The sequence below is a fragment of the Ochotona princeps genome, chromosome 8, assembly GCF_030435755.1.
Source record: "Ochotona princeps isolate mOchPri1 chromosome 8, mOchPri1.hap1, whole genome shotgun sequence".
Classification (NCBI taxonomy): domain Eukaryota; kingdom Metazoa; phylum Chordata; class Mammalia; order Lagomorpha; family Ochotonidae; genus Ochotona; species Ochotona princeps.
The window spans coordinates 65,501,463-65,519,016 of record NC_080839.1 but is presented as its reverse complement, the minus strand read 5'-3'; the positions used below and the strand labels follow the sequence as shown (position 1 = coordinate 65,519,016).

Here is a 17,554-nt window from a genome sequence, read left to right as displayed (position 1 = left end):
GCCAGCCTAACTTAGGTTGAAGTTTTATGTCAAAGAATATGTTTTATGAGATCATTAAGTAGCTGCTATGTCTCAGTAGTATGGCAACATGAAGCAAGTGTACCGCTGCCTTAAGAAGTTATAAGTGTTATCGGAAAGCAGGGAAACTGTTTTTTTTTTCTTTCGTTTTGTTTGTTTTCTGTTTGTTTTAGGAATTTAATCCTGAAAGCACCCACTTCCCACCCCCATATTCAGAATTAAGACATTTTTATGTACTTTAACAATGTTGTCAGGTTGTTACAGTATCTTAATCCTTTTTCAATGTGATTTATTCTCTGTATTCTTTAATTGGGTGTTTGATAACATCTATCAATGGCTATTCCCCAAAAACTATCTTAAAATATTTTTCATTATTCCTTAATTTTCTTGGTTTTAACATTTCTCCCCATAACATTAGACTGCTTAAGTTTACAGATCACTTCCCATCCTTACATTTTTAGATCAGTTATTTTCAGTGGTATATGAACAAAGTAGTTTGATTTTTTGGTATTTGATGATGATGATGATTTTTCATGATATAGTCTCAAAGGTGTAGGAATTTTCCTCTTCCCCCCTCCCATTTTCTTCCACACAGTTTTTTATTCGTATTATTACTATAGTAATAGTTCTTCAGTAATAGTCACAAGTCCAAAATTCTGCTAGTTAAGTGTATCATGACACTACACTGTAGATACAGACAGTGGTAGAAAGTCTAGTATCCTAGTGTCAAGTTCAGAAAGACATATACGCAAATCACAGTCCTTCTGGTGCAGCTTCCTACAAACTAGGGTTCTCACTGAGCACTTTACTAAACTCTTCCATCTCCTAAGATTGTGTTTCATTGGGTAAAGCCAAGAATCTGCTTTTTTTCAAGTTCCCTAGGCAGTCTGAAGTGCACTGAAGTAATTACAGTGCCAACTCTGTTGGGTTCCTCTGCCAGGAGTGGCACTGGACTTTCGCATAAGTTTGGGATCCAGAACATTGTCTTCACTCACTCAAATTCCCAAGTAGTTTAACAGTAGGTACTCTTTGATTTTTTTTCCCCTTAATCTTCTAAATTGAAAATCCAAAGCCTTTACTTAAAAGACTTAACTCCTTTTGGGGGCTTATAATTCATAGTGCAGTTTCAGCAAGGCAAAAACTTATCTAGGTTATGTTTCATCATCCAAATAGTTGCTCCATGGACCACAGTTTAAAGTATGTGTTCCATAAAGTTTAGTAAGTTGTCTCTGAGAAGATTAAGTGCTAATTTTGAGCTGGTACTTGTATCAAAATTAGGTTACCCAGAATTTATGTCTGTGATTGTTGTTTCGAGTTTCTAGACAACTTTCCTATCAGGTTTCATGAGCTGAACATCTTTGCCTGTTATTTCATATTAAGAGATATTTAGCCTGACAACGAAAAATTTTGGTTCATAATTTCCCAGAGGTCTTCATAAGTCTGCGAGGTAGTCCTTCGGTTCGAGAACCACAGGTCTGTCAAGGGAGGAGAGAAGTTCAGTTTGTATGTGCAGTTTCCTTGCTGCCCCTTCACTCAGAAACAGTGGAAAAAACACAAACACTCCTGTTCTGATGGCATGTGAAACATAAAAGATGACAAGTATTGGCAAGAATGTGAAGCAGAAAAAAGCCCTTGTACGTTACTGGGGGGCATGTCAAGACAGCTGTTAGTGAAAACAATATGGCAGTTGCTCAGATCTTTCAAAATAAAATTGCTGTATCATCCAGCAATCCCACTACTAAGTAAATTTGCAAGGGAAGTGAAATTTGCATGTTAAAAGGAAATCTGAATTCCTATGTTTGTTGCTATACTATTCACAATAGCCAATATTTGAAACCAGCCAATGTGTTTTATCAACAGAAGAATGAATTTTTAGTGAAATACTTTAGCAAAAAAAAAGGAAGGAAGGAAGGAAATCTTGTCACTTCTAACAACAGATGAAACTTGAGAAAATTGTGATATGTGAAATAAACCAAGCATAGAAACATAGAACTTGACATGGTATCACTCTTCTGTGAAATTTAAAACAGTTGATCTCATACAAATAGAAAATAGAATAGTAGTTACCAGATGCTGGGGTGGCTGAGGCAGGGGACTTCCTGGGGAGATCAGAGCATACAAAATTAGCTTCAAATCAGAGGAATAAGTTTAAGGGTTTCATTGTAGAGTATAGTAACCCCAGTTAATGAAAGAGTAATATATATTTAAACAATGCCAGAAGAGTTCTCACCACAATGATAACCTTGTGAGATGACATACATGTTGGGTTAAACATCCCACAATATGAATGTGCTTTAGAGCATCATTTCATACACAATAATACATTCATACAATTTTTCTGTTGATTTAAAACTTTGAGAGGAAAAAAAAGAATAAGAATAAATTATACTGATCTGTTCTTAATTTTGTGTAGACTTCATGATTGATATTTAAGCAAGAAAAATTTCTCTCCATCTGTCATCTTTTTTTTTTCTTGCCTAGTATCATTCTCTTAAAGCAGCAGCTCATAGAATATCCTAATCTACCTTAAAATTTTTTAATTTTTAGCTGCTTTAACAGACAGTGAGTGGCTTTACAGGGAATAAGCTGTTTGGTTTTCCATAGTAATGTTGAAAATGCATTTCAGTCAAGAGTATGCTCAAACATTTGCATGGACTGACGCTGTGGCTCTAACTAGGGTTTGGGGCAGATGGACAGTAGGAGCTTTGTAAACTAAAAGGTCCATGCAAGTGAATATAGTTTGATAAGGGATGCTGAGTTTTGTTCAATTCAGCAACGTTACATTACAGAAGGGTCTGTGTTTTTAATACTCCCCAAGGTTTCTACTTAAGTAAATTCATCTGGAACATCTGGCCTCCACTTGCCACTACTGAAGATTAGAAAATATAAAGCTAGGTTCCGCAGGAGGTAAAGTAGATCTCACTGGGAAATTATGTGTCATGCTTAATTAAATGCTTCCATCTCCCACTTTTAGGGATTCATGAGACATATTTAAGCAATTGAAGTTTCTTGGAAGTTTTATCAGAAAGCTACCTTTTAAAAACTGTTACTCAGACTGATTTTTCTGTCACAGATATCAGCAGTTGAGAGGTTTTAGTGGTTACTAGAAGTATTTGCTATGCTATTTTAGCTTAGAAACCATTTTTATAAAAGTTCAGTCTATAATGAGATGATAAATCATCATTTCTTTGAAATGTCCATGATACAGTTATATTTTTTAAAAAATAGGTTGCAAAAACAGAATTTATGCAAACAGTATGATCTCACTTTTGCATATCTTTATTTCTGCAATTCTAGGAGATTAATAAAGTGTTAATGGTTTTCTGAGTAATGAAATTACAGATAATTTTTTGTTCTCCCTATTACCTCCACATTTTATAATCATAAAATGAAGTATTTTCATTTTTTAAAGAAATATTACAAGTCAGAGTTGGAAGTTGATAGTTTCACAATGATTTCATTGCTATAAAACGTAAGTATCGTGTTAGTGATTCACCAGAGCGTTCTTCGAGACGTATGTAATGATAATTCCATGGTCCATGAAACAGTGGAAATCTTTTTATGTCAATTTGTTGAAAATGTGTAACATATGAGTGCTTTTCACTTAGACAAAGTTTATACACCAAGTAAAATTTACTCATTGGTGACAGGGAAAGAAAAAAAAAAGAATATATAAGAGTAACTTTTTTCTCTAATTTTTTTTTAGTTGCGTACTCTGAATGTATCTCAGGGAAACACCAAAAAGAAGAAATCTATACCAGCATTTATCCGTAGCACCCTGTTCTTTTTGTTTATAGGGTAAAACTTGCTTAATTGAGGTTGTTTCAGCATCAAGTTGGAAGGGATCAAAACCCCAATTAGTTGTAGCTGCTGTAACTAATGAAAATTTAATGTTCCTTTTGCTTTGTAGCTCTGTTGAGGCCTATTTAGGAGGAAAAAAAAAAACAGAAATAATTGTCATATTTAAGATTCTTTGAAAGACTTTTGGGACATTAATAATAATTTTCCCGACCCTTTCCACTGTTCTTGAGACCAGTGCTCTTAGCAGCAGCAACACTGAAAAGAGAAGCAAACCTCAAGCTCTCGTGAGGCCATGCTCCAAAGTCTGTGTCAGTTTTCCACTATGATGATGAAACCTGGTTACATTGAAATCATTGATATCACAGAGCTGGGAAAATTGTTTTGAACCTCAGAAACAAGTTAAACAAGTGTGGAGTGATCCATTCCAGCTGTGACAGGCAACTCAGAGATCTAGAAAAATGGCCAAATAATTTGCTCCATTTCCACTCTGTAGTTTCGTTTGACTGACAACCTCAGTTGGCATCATGGACCATGACGAAGCAAGATGAAAATATGCAAGAGAGAAAATCCTGGGATTCTTTATCTTGCGGTGTAATACATGCACACAAATAGAAGCCTCCATGGACTATAGTAATAATAATAATATCCCTGCTCCCTAAGATCTAGAAAGTTTAGAAATGGAACAAGAGTTGGAAATTAAATATTGTCTGAATTGCTAGCTGGCAACCCTACATCAGAAAATAAGCCAGTTCCTGTGATCAAAATGGGAGTCCATAACTAAACCTAGAAACCCAGTTACAGGAAAAATTTGGTGTGCCAAGTAAATGTTTATATATCCAATCCTGTAAGAAATTGTGGCTTCCTTACTCCTCTCTGACTTTAGGCTATCAATAATTATTATAGAGGATTGAAGCTGTTTGTACAAATGGTTTTTGGGAATTGACTGAATTTGTTTGGGGCTCATGACTTAGCGTTTTTGGGGTGCGGGGATAGAGTTAGATTTCTCTTCTTTGTTGTTTATTCAAGAGTTATCCATCCAGTAGCTACTGTGTGCTTGGCTGCATGCCAGATGTCATCTCACCATATTACTGTGATGAGTGAGTTAGGAGAGGCAAAGATTAATTAACATTGAATCCTAAGTTTACAGAAGACAAAGTCAGAGGTCAAACCTGAATCCTAGACTCTTCCCGTTTTCATTGATTCATGCTGCTTTCGTGTTTACCTCTTTGTAAACTTGGCACTACAGTTTTAATTACCTAGAGAATCTAATGGGTTTTAATTAGAGTTTTGCTCCAGTAATGTTACTTTTTCTCGTTTCAAAGACGGGCTATGTGAATTATATTTTGCTGACTCTTCTACACTTTATCTTCCAAAGTAAATAGCTTCAAAGCTTAAACTATGGTACTTTCCTTGTATTAAATTAATATAAAATTCCTCTCATATGGAAGATTTGACCAGTTTTAATAATAGCCCTACAAGTTTAGCCAGCATAATTAACCATAAGATATTGAAGTTTCTGTAATCTGTATTAAATATTAATGTTCCTATGTTAATCTGAGTTTATATAGTTATTTCTCTCAAAGGATTTGTCAATTAAAAAAACCTCCCTTCATTAATTTCTACTATAATGTTAACTATAGATTCCTATGAGGATCTGTGGAATCTATAGAATCAAAAACATAAATTGAGATATAATATTTTCATATAAAATATTTAATTATACAGCTAAGATTGAAAACATATCCTTTTTAAGAAGTTGTAGCAGTTGGTCATATGTCATCATTAACCTAATTAACCTAGTTAGCTTCAAGTTGAGGATAAGCCAGCTGGTACTTACAAGGTGATTGCCTTGCAGGGCATAGTGTAAGATTCAGTAGGAAGTGGAACACAACAGTCACAGTGCAACCCTTATGTTTATTCTAGTTAAAGCAGAAAAGTAAAAGTGTAAAGTCTACCTCCTGTTCACAGTGATATAGAAAATGTGTAGCAGGTTAGTTCTCAGGAAATAAGGATTACTATTATGATACCACCAGTCCCATGTGACTGTTGGTCACATGTAAACTGAGGAAGTGATTTTAAAGTCTATGTAACCGTAAGTAACCACATACAGCTAGTATAGTCCAGCTCTGTAGTAAAGAGCCACCGAGTCTTTTATAGCAGAATGAAGAAATACTGAAGAGAGTAAACAATGATGAGAAAATAGCAAAAGCAAAATAGCGTGAAAAATATTGTCTGTCATGCCTGGCCCTTTATACATCTTTAGCTTTAACTTCATATTGCCACTTTCTGTTGAATTTGTATTTTCACGATTTGCCATAGCAAACATTTACTTACTCCTCTCAAAGGAATGATTAATCCTCCCCAAAGGCTATTTTTCACCCATTATTGCTTCATTAGACATTAAGTTACTCCTTGCACTATGTTTGATAAATACACCAGTAATTTGGGTGAAATTGTCAGATGGATGCAGAATGTGGTTGGCTGGGTATAAGTCTTAATCCCTGCAGTTGGGTTCATGTCCCGTTTCTGGTACTTAGGCAGATTTATTATGATGCAGATTTACAATGGTCTGTGCCTTCATTCAGTTGATAGTATACACCCAAGACAATAAAATAAAGCACATCTTTTTTTGAAGTAACACGTAGTTTCAAAAATTAATTGATAAATCATTATAAGCCTTTCACATATCCTTTAAAGTGTCATTGAAGATTTTTGAAATGTCTTTGAAAAATGGGACTAATATGTATTACAAGCTAAGTTATAGTCTATCTGTGTTAATAATTCATATGTTTAGTAAATATAATTTTAAATTTGATATGTTTGGGTCTATTCTGTTTTTCTTAAAATTTTGATGTGTTGCTAAAACATCATTAGTATGTTATGGCTTAGGCGTCTGTTATACCTGTTGCATATTTAATAAACACCTACATGGTTAGTTTTGTCTACATTTATCCTAGCTTTAAGACGAAAATAAATTGTTCCTAAAATTATTTTACTGCCTTAACCTAGTTATTTTTTCTTGGTATTTATAATCACTGACTTGATATTCATTTGCATACTAAACTTCACAAATTGATAATACATAGATAATACGTAGATATATGAATATCATAATTTGCCTAATAGAACCTTAGTAATTCATATTTCTGAGTGAAAAATTAAACTTGTACATTAACTCAGGAACTCTACAGACTAATTAAAGCATAGAGGATGAATTTTGTGATATATGAATTATATCTCAATGGGTCCACTGTTTAAAAACCAGCAACAAAACCAAACTTGTTGAAAAATAGTAGTGAAAATGAAGGGGAGACAAGCACCTCCCAGTATTCCTCAAGGAGGTGTTTAATAAATTTGAAAAACTGCCCCTTTATAGCAAAAGATTAATGTTGATATTCTCCTGGTTTGAGATTTGTTTGTAATCATAGCTTGAGTGAGGAGGCACCCATTGAAGTAGGACTGAATTTTTTAAAAAATTGGTCAGCCAGTGGGATATTTTTTTCCCACTCCCACCTCTCCCACCACCAGAGACAGTCTGTATGAACTTGTCTTTGAACCTGAGCAGTCAGCAGTGGGGAGGGCATTTAAAGTGAAGTTCTAGGTAGCAGTAAGGCCTGATAACTCTCCTTTGCCAGACATTCAAGTGTCAGACATTTAACTAGGTTTCTCTTTTGTTTGAAACAGTGATGACTCGTGGCACTGCCTCCAGCCCATCCTATAGATTCATATTGAATGATGGGACAATGCTTAGCGCCCACACCAAGTGTAAACTTTGCTACCCTCAAAGTCCAGACATGCAACCTTTCATCATGGGAATTCATATCATCGACAGGTACTGCCTATTTCGAGAGCTTCATATGAAATAAGTCAGTTCACATATCTCTTCTTAGAGAAGATTTTATGCTCTTGATGGCTAGAAAACAAATTCTAAATTAGGCATAAAACTAGCATGATGAGTGTATGATCTATATTTCCATATTGGGTTTTACAACTGTTACATAATAGTTTCATTTTTCATAAAGAGAAGTAGGAAAAGTAAGGCTGAAGAATATGTGTGTTAGGGAGAAACAAAAAAAAGTGGTTAAAACTTTACAACTTTCTATGTATGAACTTAGAGTCTTGAAAAGTATTTCCAATTTGTTAACTTTTTTATTTTTGTTTTTAAAAGGGCTTTATTTTCACTAAGGCAAACTTGACAGCTCCTGAGTTCAAGCTGACATGTTCTCACAGAAACTATAAGTCATCATACTGTCAGCTTTAGATTTCTTATGTCATTTCTTATCATTTCCCCTGCTAAATGTATTTTGCACTGATGCATTGGTGAATTCATGGAATTATTCTTTAATTGTATGACTTCTTCCAAAGCCCACATTTACCACTATTAAAATTTAGGATTAAAGACAAGCAAAGACATTTCCCTCACTTCATCTTTTCGTCACCTGATGTTTTGCTTCTCAGAACATGGTAATGCCAGTCATAAATCTGTGGTCATTATTATGAATTTGAGTAAAGAACTCAGTAAAAACTTGTGGAATTCAGTATTCGGTATTTTTTCCTAACTTCAGTTTGAATTACACCTGTGAGTGGGATTAGCACAGTTCTTTTTCTTTTTTCTTTTTTTCATATTGTGATTTACCTTTCAAAACATCTGCTATCTCAGCATATCACCCTTTTTTAATTCTTACATCAGTGACACAGTATTTTCCTTACCCAATCTTCCTTTTTGGAATTGAACTACTTAAAAACTGTGATAAAGAAGTAATGAGTCAGTGTTTTATAAGCAAAGGTGTGAGAAGTTTCTCTTTCAACCAGAAGTTATTTTTGTAATGTTAATTATTTGTCATGAGTTTCAAAAGCTCATGTATTGAACTTTTTCCAAAGCCAAGAAACATGTCTTTTTCATACAGTATGAGTGCACAGTACTATTTCCTTAAAAGTGGTTCTAATATTTCATTGTAGTATTGATAGTCCATGCTTTAATTTAATAAAACTGCCCTGTACTTGATTGCTTGCCATATTGATGAGGTTAATGGATTTTTTTTAACTAATATCAAAAATGGTAGTGGAAACTAATTAAGACATTTGAATAATAATGTTTCCCCCTCCACCCCCAGGGAGCACAGTGGGCTTTCTCCTCAAGATGACACTAATTCTGGAATGTCAATCCCCCGAGTAAATCCCTCGGTCAATCCTAGTGTCTCTCCAGCTCATGGAGTGGGCCGTTCATCCACATTGCCACCATCTAACAGCAACATGGGATCCGCCAGAGTCAACCGCCAGCAGAGCTCGGAGCTTCATAGCAGCAGTCATAGTAATTCTAGCAACAGCCAAGGGAGTTTTGGATGCTCACCTGGAAATCAGATTGTAACCAATGTTGCCTTAAACCAGGGACAGACCAGTTCCCAGAGCAGTAATCCCTCCTTAAACCTCAATAATTCTCCTGTGGAAGGTACAGGAATATCCCTAGCACAGTTCATGTCCCCAAGGAGACAGGTCACCTCTGGATTGACAACAAGGTCCAGGATGCCGAACAGTTCATTTCCTCCCAATATCCCAACATTAAACTCCCCTGTTGGCATGACAAGTAGTGCCTGTAATAATAATAGTAACCGATCTTACTCAAACATCCCAGTTGCATCTCTACAAGGTGTAAATGAAGGACCTAGTAACTCCGTCGGCTTCTCTGCCAGTTCTCCAGTGCTCAGGCAAATGACCTCACAGAATTCACCTAGCAGATTAAATATACAGCCAGCAAAAGCCGAGTCCAAAGATAACAAAGAGATTGCATCCATTTTAAATGAAATGATTCAGTCTGACAACAGTGCTGCTGATGGTAAACCTCTGGATTCAGGGCTTCTGCACAACAATGACAGACTCTCAGATGGAGACAGCAAATACGCTCAGACCAGCCACAAGCTGGTGCAGCTCCTCACAACAACTGCCGAGCAGCAGTTGCGGCATGCTGATATAGACACAAGTTGCAAAGACGTGCTGTCTTGCACTGGCACTTCCAATTCAGGCTCGACCAACTCTTCAGGAGGCTCTTGCCCCTCCTCCCATAGCTCACTGACAGAGCGGCACAAAATCCTGCACCGGCTCTTACAGGAGGGCAGCCCCTCAGATATCACCACTTTGTCTGTGGAGCCTGATAAAAAGGACAGTGCATCCACTTCCGTGGCAGTGACTGGACAGGTGCAAGGGAATGCCAGTATAAAGCTAGAACTGGATGCTTCGAAGAAAAAAGAATCAAAAGACCATCAGCTCCTCCGCTACCTGTTAGACAAAGATGAGAAAGATCTCAGATCAACTCCAAACCTGAGTCTGGATGACGTGAAGGTTAAGGTGGAGAAGAAAGAACAGATGGAACCTTGTAACACAAACCCACCCCCAGTGACCAAACCTGCTCCTGAGGAAGTTAAACTGGAGTCCCAGAGCCAGGTAGGTAGAAGTGTGCTCCCAGAACGAGCCTTCCAAGATGGGTTTTGGTTTTCATTTGTTCTGCTCCACCCATTGATTAGATTTAGATTCACAGTTTTGTCCTGTCTGTAGGGCACGTGTGCAGATGTATCAATAATTGAAAACTGAAAAGATGCTTTCAAAAGTTTTCTTTAGGATTCAAGAGCCCTGCAGTATTAATACAGCATTCTAAAAAGGTAGATAAACCTAACTTCCTGCCTGCCTGCTTCCCCTCGCTCCTCCTTCCCTCTCTCCCTTCTTTCGTTCCTTTTCCTTCCTCCCTCCCTTGTTTCTTTCCTTCATTCCCTTCCCACTCTCTTCCCACTCCCTCTCCTCCTTCCTATAAGAATAGATTTTTCTTTTCTTTCTGTAAAATCTGAAAATTTTCAAAAATATCTTGTCTGCTCCCAACCTTATAAAATCCAAACCTGGGAATAGAACCTAGGCATTTGTGTTTTAGAGAAACTCCAACAAATGAAACTGCATTTGGAAATCTCTGGTATAAATGAAGTCAGAGAAAAATGTGTCGAGGTAGACAGAACTCCCCAGGTTGGTTTGCTTTTTACTTCTCAATCGTCTAAGGCTGTCTTCCTTCTCTGATTCTAACGACCGACAATGGGAACTAGAATAGTCTAGGTAGAAAAATACTGCCCTTATATACTCTTACACAGTACCCTGCAACAGAAGCAAAAAAAAGAAATCTTTCCAGCAGTTGTTATGGATTAGCTACCTCAGTATTTAAGACGACCGGAAATGGTGTGAAAATGGACAACTACCGAATAATTGCTTATAGACATTGAAGGAATATGAGAACAAGATTAAGTATGATCCCTCACCTCCAAAAGCCTTCACAAAACTTTGAGGCAGAATGTAAACATTCATGAAGTAACTGCCAGCATGTTTAGAAAAGCAGGTTTCCAGCAACACTTTCCACCATGAAGCAGAAGTGGCATTTAGTCCTTCACTTTCTCTTTTTCTTTCGTTCATTTGTTCATTCTTTCTTTGTCTTTCTTCCTTTCCTTTCTTTGTCTTTCTCGAGTCACATTTAGTATGTATGTCCTTCAGTTTCTTTTTCTCTCTCTTCCTTCCTTCCCTTCCTGTTCCTTCCTTCTTCCCATCTTTCCATTTTATTTAAAGAACAGAGAGATGAGAGACCCAGAGCACCTTCACTGCACTGTTTCACTCCCCAGATTCCTGCACTAACCAGGACTGGGCTAGGCTGAAGCCACCTGCCTGAACCCTAACCCGGTCTCCCATGTGGCTTACCAGGGACTCCATTACTCAAACCATCATCTGTTGCTTCCCAGGATGCCCATTAGAAGACAATTAGATTGGAGGTGGAATTGCTAGCTGGTATAAACCCAGGACCTGCAGTACAGATGCAGGCATCCTTGCTGCGCACCCACCTCCCCATACAGTTTCTTTTATCATTTTGTTTTCCTGCCTTCATCTCACAAAAATCTCTCCTCTCAGGAATACTGCCTTTTAGGCCATGGAAACCTTTACTGTTCCTGGGATAAGTCCTGTCTCTTCTGAGTGTCCTGTGCCTTGCTCTTCTTTCTGCGCTCCTCCTTCATGAACCAGTTCCAACAACATCTCAGTACAACCTTCTCCAGCAGCCCAGCTGGCTGCTTTCCTCTCCACTCTGTTTACTATTTGTAGTAGCACTATTTCCAGTGTTTATTTACATGTGTGCTGTTAGAGATGAGGCTTTGACCTGTGATTCTTGCTCCTGCCAACTATATACTTCCTTGTAAAGTAAAAAAAAAAAAAAGAAAAGGACTTTTTCCAGTTAAAGTAATGGTGGCATAAAATAATGTCATTGTGTATGAACTTGCGACATCCAGTTTTATGCACATGTATTCACGTTTCTGCCGAGTTTATCCTGATAAGATGTACATATATTCAGCTTTTAGTGTGCAGTGCCAGCTTTTCTAGGACGTGAGACATCCTTCTGTGCTTTCATGACCTTACTAATACTTGGTATTTTCAGTATTGTAAACTGATTTTAGGGTGTGTATGGAGGAATCTTGTGGTTCTGCCTTACACTCCCCTAAAGGCTGTTCATTGGTCATTTGGACTACTGTCTATGCCTAGTCCAGTTGCCTGCCCATTGTTTCATTGCATTGTTTTTTGCTTGCCTACCTTGGCCAGATTCTTCATGTTTCAATGTATTTACACACATGTTCTCCAGATGGGTTTTACTTTTTCTTTCACTGAATGGTTGTTTCACTGTCAGTGGTTTTCTTTATTGCACACATGTAACAAGGGATAAGTTCAAAAATATTCATAGCAACTTTATTTATGTTAACCAGAAACTAGAAACAACTCCCAATGCCATTACAGTAGATAATTATATTGTGACACATTCAGTCAATGAGATAGTATTCAGCAATAAAACTGAATGAATTATTGCTGCTGTGACAATTATGTCCAAACCTCAGCAATGTAGTTTTGAAAGATGTAGACATTTCAAAACCTACATATAATTCTATTAACAAAATCTAAGTACAAATTTTTTTTTAAAGATTTATTTTTTTATTACAAAGTCAGATATACAGAGAGGAGGAGAGACAGAGAGGAAGATCTTCCGTCCAATGATTCACTCCCCAAGTGAGCCACAACGGGCCGGTGCGCGCCAATCCAAAGCCGGGAACCTGGAACCTCTTCCGGGTCTCCCACACGGGTGCAGGGTCCCAAAGCTTTGGGCCGTCCTCGACTGCTCTCCCAGGCCACAAGCAGGGAGCTGGATGGGAAGTGGAGCTGCCGGGATTAGAACCGGCGCCCATATGGGATCCCGGGGCATTCAAGGCAAGGACTTTAGCTGCTAGGCCACGCCGCCGGGCCCTAAGTACAAATATTTTTATTGAATTAAATAGTAAAACTGAAACCAACAGGCATTTTTCTGTTCAGTCATCTCAAATTAATCTTGGTCTAGAAATATAAGGAAATGTTGATTTTCTTCTGTACATTAAAAAAAACCCTTATGAAAGATATATTTATTGTGTTGTCATAACCTTAAAATGGGAAGTGACCATTCTGAGATGTTTGAAACTGACAGACTATTTAGTAAAAAAGAAAAGTTATGTCACCGGAAACTTAAAAGAAGCTGTTACACAAAATTTTGGAAAGGAAAAAGATAAGACAGAAAGAAATCACCTATAATGCTGCCCTGGATACAGGATACACCTGACACTTCTTTCTAGTTCAGTCTTGGTCCTATACATAAAGTGTATACTGACATACATTAGATTAAGTAAATAATATCTGTATGTTGTCCTGTATTGTGAAGTTTGTTAATATTGTATCATAAACATTCAGGTTTTTCCCCAGTGTAATAGTAACTTCAAAGAAGCCCCAATCATTCATACTTAATTCATAAAATTTGAAGGAGCAACTGTTTTTCTACATTTTTTTCAGGTGAAAGCAAAGAATATATTTCCTCTAACTTTGATTTTTTTATTCTCAGTTTACAGCTGACCTTGACCAGTTTGACCAGTTACTGCCCACACTGGAGAAGGCAGCACAGTTGCCAGGTTTATGTGAGACAGACAGGATGGATGGGACGGTCACCAGTGTAACCATCAAATCGGAGGTCCTGCCAGCTTCCCTGCAGTCCACCACTGCCAGGCCCACTGCCAGGCTGAACAGTATGTGCCGGGAACATCCTTCCTTTCACTTTGTCTCTCACCATTATTGCACAGACCTTTTGTTGATAAAGAGTCAAGTATGTTTTCACTGATGTCACTGCACAAAAACAGCTATTAACTCATTGAGTATGTCTTAATCTGTGGCATAGCCTCCACCCTTTTGTACGTAATGTTAAGGTGAGCCGCTGAAGTTAAAGAGAAATTTGGTGTTCATATTCTAAATATCCTATACCTAAATTTTAAATACAGTGTTTTGTCAGGTTATGTTTTCAAAATGTCTTTCTGAACACTAGTTTTAAGTTGGAAAAAGAGAGGATTCTGTGCTAGAATATACTGGGGAAATGCAACGTGTCTTCTTCAATCCGCTGTTAAAGACTCACTGTGCCTATTAGAGGTGAGGAGAGGACCTGAATTAAAGAAACTGGCATAGATATCTTTTAACTCACCACTTCCCAGGCTTTCTTGAAAATGGAACTCCTTTTCGAAGATGATACATGTTACTAATACAACAAGTTTTCTGTGTAGTGTTACTTAGAATTGTGTCAAAATATCACTGTTTTTCTAATCTAGGTTAACATTCTTTTAATTGGGAGAAATTCTGATAGCATAACACTTCAGATTCACATAGAAGACAAATGGTTTTCACCCAGCAAATTTTAAGTTACAGAAACCATAGATTCTTAACTGGTCAATTATGACCTTGAAGTTGAAAGAAACTGGTCCACTCGTTTTCACCCTTTCTGGATTCCTATTTTCTTTCTGGTGGAAAATGCTGTGGACTTTTCCTCTAAGTGGAGCTTTTAGCTGCTGTGACCCAATTCCTGCAAGTTTACTGAGATTTTGAGGCAGCTGCAAAAAGAATGCTGAGTCATCACTGACGTTTTTAGCAGTGCTGTAGCTGACCAGAACTCTGGAGGAGGGGCCAGGAGGCACGCAGGATTCAAGGCTACTATTCTCTGTTTAGTCACCGTGGTATTTCTTTTTCTTTTCTTTTCTTTTCTTTTCTGTTCTTTTTTTTTTTTTTTTTGAGGTTGCTGTTTTCTTTTTTTTTTAATTTATTTATATTTTTGACAATCTTTACATAGTTAATTAGGGTTAAAATGTTCAAGGGCTATAGGAAAGTGGGTAAGACTATTATTGCCATATTGTTTCCTTCATGTTTACAGGGGGGTATTAAGGGAGATGGCCCACCCAATTTCCCACCCTCGCCAGGTCCCGGATATAGGGCATGCTCCGAGGTTCTTGCTCAAGTGGTTTTGATAATTGGCAAACCAGGGTTAGGGGGCGGGTTTGCCAGTATGTGTAGCAGACTAGTCCAGTCAGTCCCACATTCCTTTCGGCTCTCGTACGTATCAATCGGTATTAAAACTTAGTTCCATCTAACCAGCTCCACTATGCAGCCCACACAGATGCTGTTGGGTATCTGTCTAGCCACCCTAGCCCCTGTGCTAGTTTTCGTGCCTTCCTGTGGAAGTGGTAACCCAAGAGGGAGGAGCCCACTATTTCCCTCCCAGCCTCTCCCACTCCCAGATTATGCACTCTCCAGGTAGTTCTGTGGTTTGACTTGACAGAATTATCCCCCAGTGCCAGCCTCTGCCAGCTGATGCTATGGCAAAGCCCAAACAACCCTGACCCACTCTAATTTTGTTTGCAGCATTAGGAATAATCAGCCCAGCCTGGCTTTTCCCTGATCTGGTCCGCATGAGGCCCACAGGTGTTGTAGCCCTGCCCAGTCTGGTCTGCCCCCATCCCAGCTCATGCTCTCCAGTGGGAATAGCTATTCAGCAAGGGAACCACCCCTTATTCCCCTGCCAGTTCCACCCCTCCCTCCCTGGTTCTCATGTGTGCTGGTTGGGTGCTGCGGTCACATCCGGTACAGGCAGCCTCACCTTGGCATTCCATATTGTGCACTGGTTTTTGTTGTGACTGAACCCGGCTCGACCCACACTGTTCTGGTGATCGGATTTGCCAGTGGATGACATGAACTGATTCAGCCTGGTCTTCCCCCGACCTGTGCCAAATGTATGCCAGTGGGTAACTTTCCGTGGTCTGGTCTGGGCTGTTTCCTATCATGTTTCTTGTGCTTATCTGCCGGGTCTGTGCCCTGCCAGAAGAATTGCCCTGGCTCCTCCATCAGAACCTCTCCCAGTGCCAGATTTTGCGCATACCAGTAGGTCCATGAGCCAGTCCTACTCAGCTCACCTCCTGTCCTAGCAGGAACAGTGGCGTTTCCTGACTGGCCATCGACCCAAACTGGTCCTTGCTGTTGGATGTTTCAGCCCAGCCATGGCTCATCCATACCCACATATGGCTCTCACGTGGCTCAGTAGGGGTTGAGACCTTGCCTAGTCCATCCCATTTCTACCCTGGTCCTCCATGACACCAGAGGGTATTGGTGTCTGACCCGGCTAGGTGCGTCCAGTCCCAGTCCACACTTGTGCCAAGGGAGACTACAACCATTCCCTGATCAGCACACAGCCGCCATTCCAGGCCACACGCCGCTTCGTGAGAACCTCAGCCCAGCTAGGATTGTCCCCTTGGCTCCCCAACTGGGCCTGTTCCCAGCCGTAGATCACGTGCCTGCCAGTGGTTGCTCTGACTCAGCTTGGCTCAGCCCCTCACCTGTCCTGACCTCTGCCTTAGACACTGTGGCTTAACGTTCCTGGCTCCCGCAGACCAGTAGGTGCAAGAGCCTAGCTCGGCATGACCTGTGCCCCATCCTGGTCTCTAGTTTTTCTTGTGGGCTAAGGTTTGCTCAGTCCTGCCCGGTCCACCCTGTTCCATTACCAATTGACACATTACCCAGCAGTTGGAGCTAATTTGCCCAGCTTGTCCAACCCCCAGGTCTGGACCACATGTTCACCAGTGGGAGCTATGACTCGCCAAGGGAGTTTCCCAAGATCTTCCACTTAATCCACTCACAGACCTAGTTCTCATACATGCCATTGGGTTTAGGCCAGTGCCCGGCGTAGTCTGACCTTCCATTTGGCCTTGTATGAGCTGGTGAACGTTGCAGCCCGGCCCATCCCATACCCTATTCAGGATGCACATTTGGGTGCTGCTGCCTTGAACAGTCCAGACTATTGCTGGTTCCTTTACCTGTGATTGATGGCAGGCTCCTTGGTCATACCTAGCTTAGTCCATCACCACCCCAAACCTCGAGCTAACCAGTGAGGCTAGAATTTCCACAGGGTTTGGCCCACAAATCCTTCACAGAATCTACCCCCGGATATGGTTCTCGAGTGCTAGTTAATGTAATGGCCCTGCTTAATGTGACCCTTCACCTGATCCATCATCATGTCAGGTAACAGGATATGATTCTTCTGGACAAGCCCCGAAACATAGCTTTTGCATGGACTGGTGTTTAGTGGCTAGCATTGTTCAGTGATTACAAGTTTTTCAAAGGAAGAGTTACTGTCATTGGGAATCTTTACGATTGATTCATGTCCTAGAAGCTCAGTGGGTTCAACCTGCAGCTACCTAAGCAGTGATTCAAAGAAGCAAAACCTCAGAGCTGCCCGGCCGGGCGACCAGCCAGGCAAAGCCTGGCACCAAATGGTGCACTGGCCACCTGGGGACAGCTCACCACGTGCACGTGGTAGCTGGCATCTGGGTCCAGGCATGAGACG

General features: G+C 39.5%; 1 protein-coding gene across 5 annotated transcripts in view; it reads left to right on the top strand.

Moving 5' to 3' along the window:
- NCOA1 (nuclear receptor coactivator 1) overlaps positions 1–17,554 on the top strand; it is a 230,700-nt gene that overhangs the window by 169,626 nt on the left and 43,520 nt on the right. For all 5 annotated transcript variants that reach the window (XM_058668200.1, XM_058668201.1, XM_058668199.1 and 2 more), the window contains exons 10-12: positions 7,504–7,651; positions 8,934–10,257; positions 13,745–13,925. In XM_058668200.1, the coding sequence (XP_058524183.1) occupies positions 7,504–7,651; positions 8,934–10,257; positions 13,745–13,925 (1,653 nt within the window). The remainder of the gene's footprint in view (positions 1–7,503; positions 7,652–8,933; positions 10,258–13,744; positions 13,926–17,554) is intronic.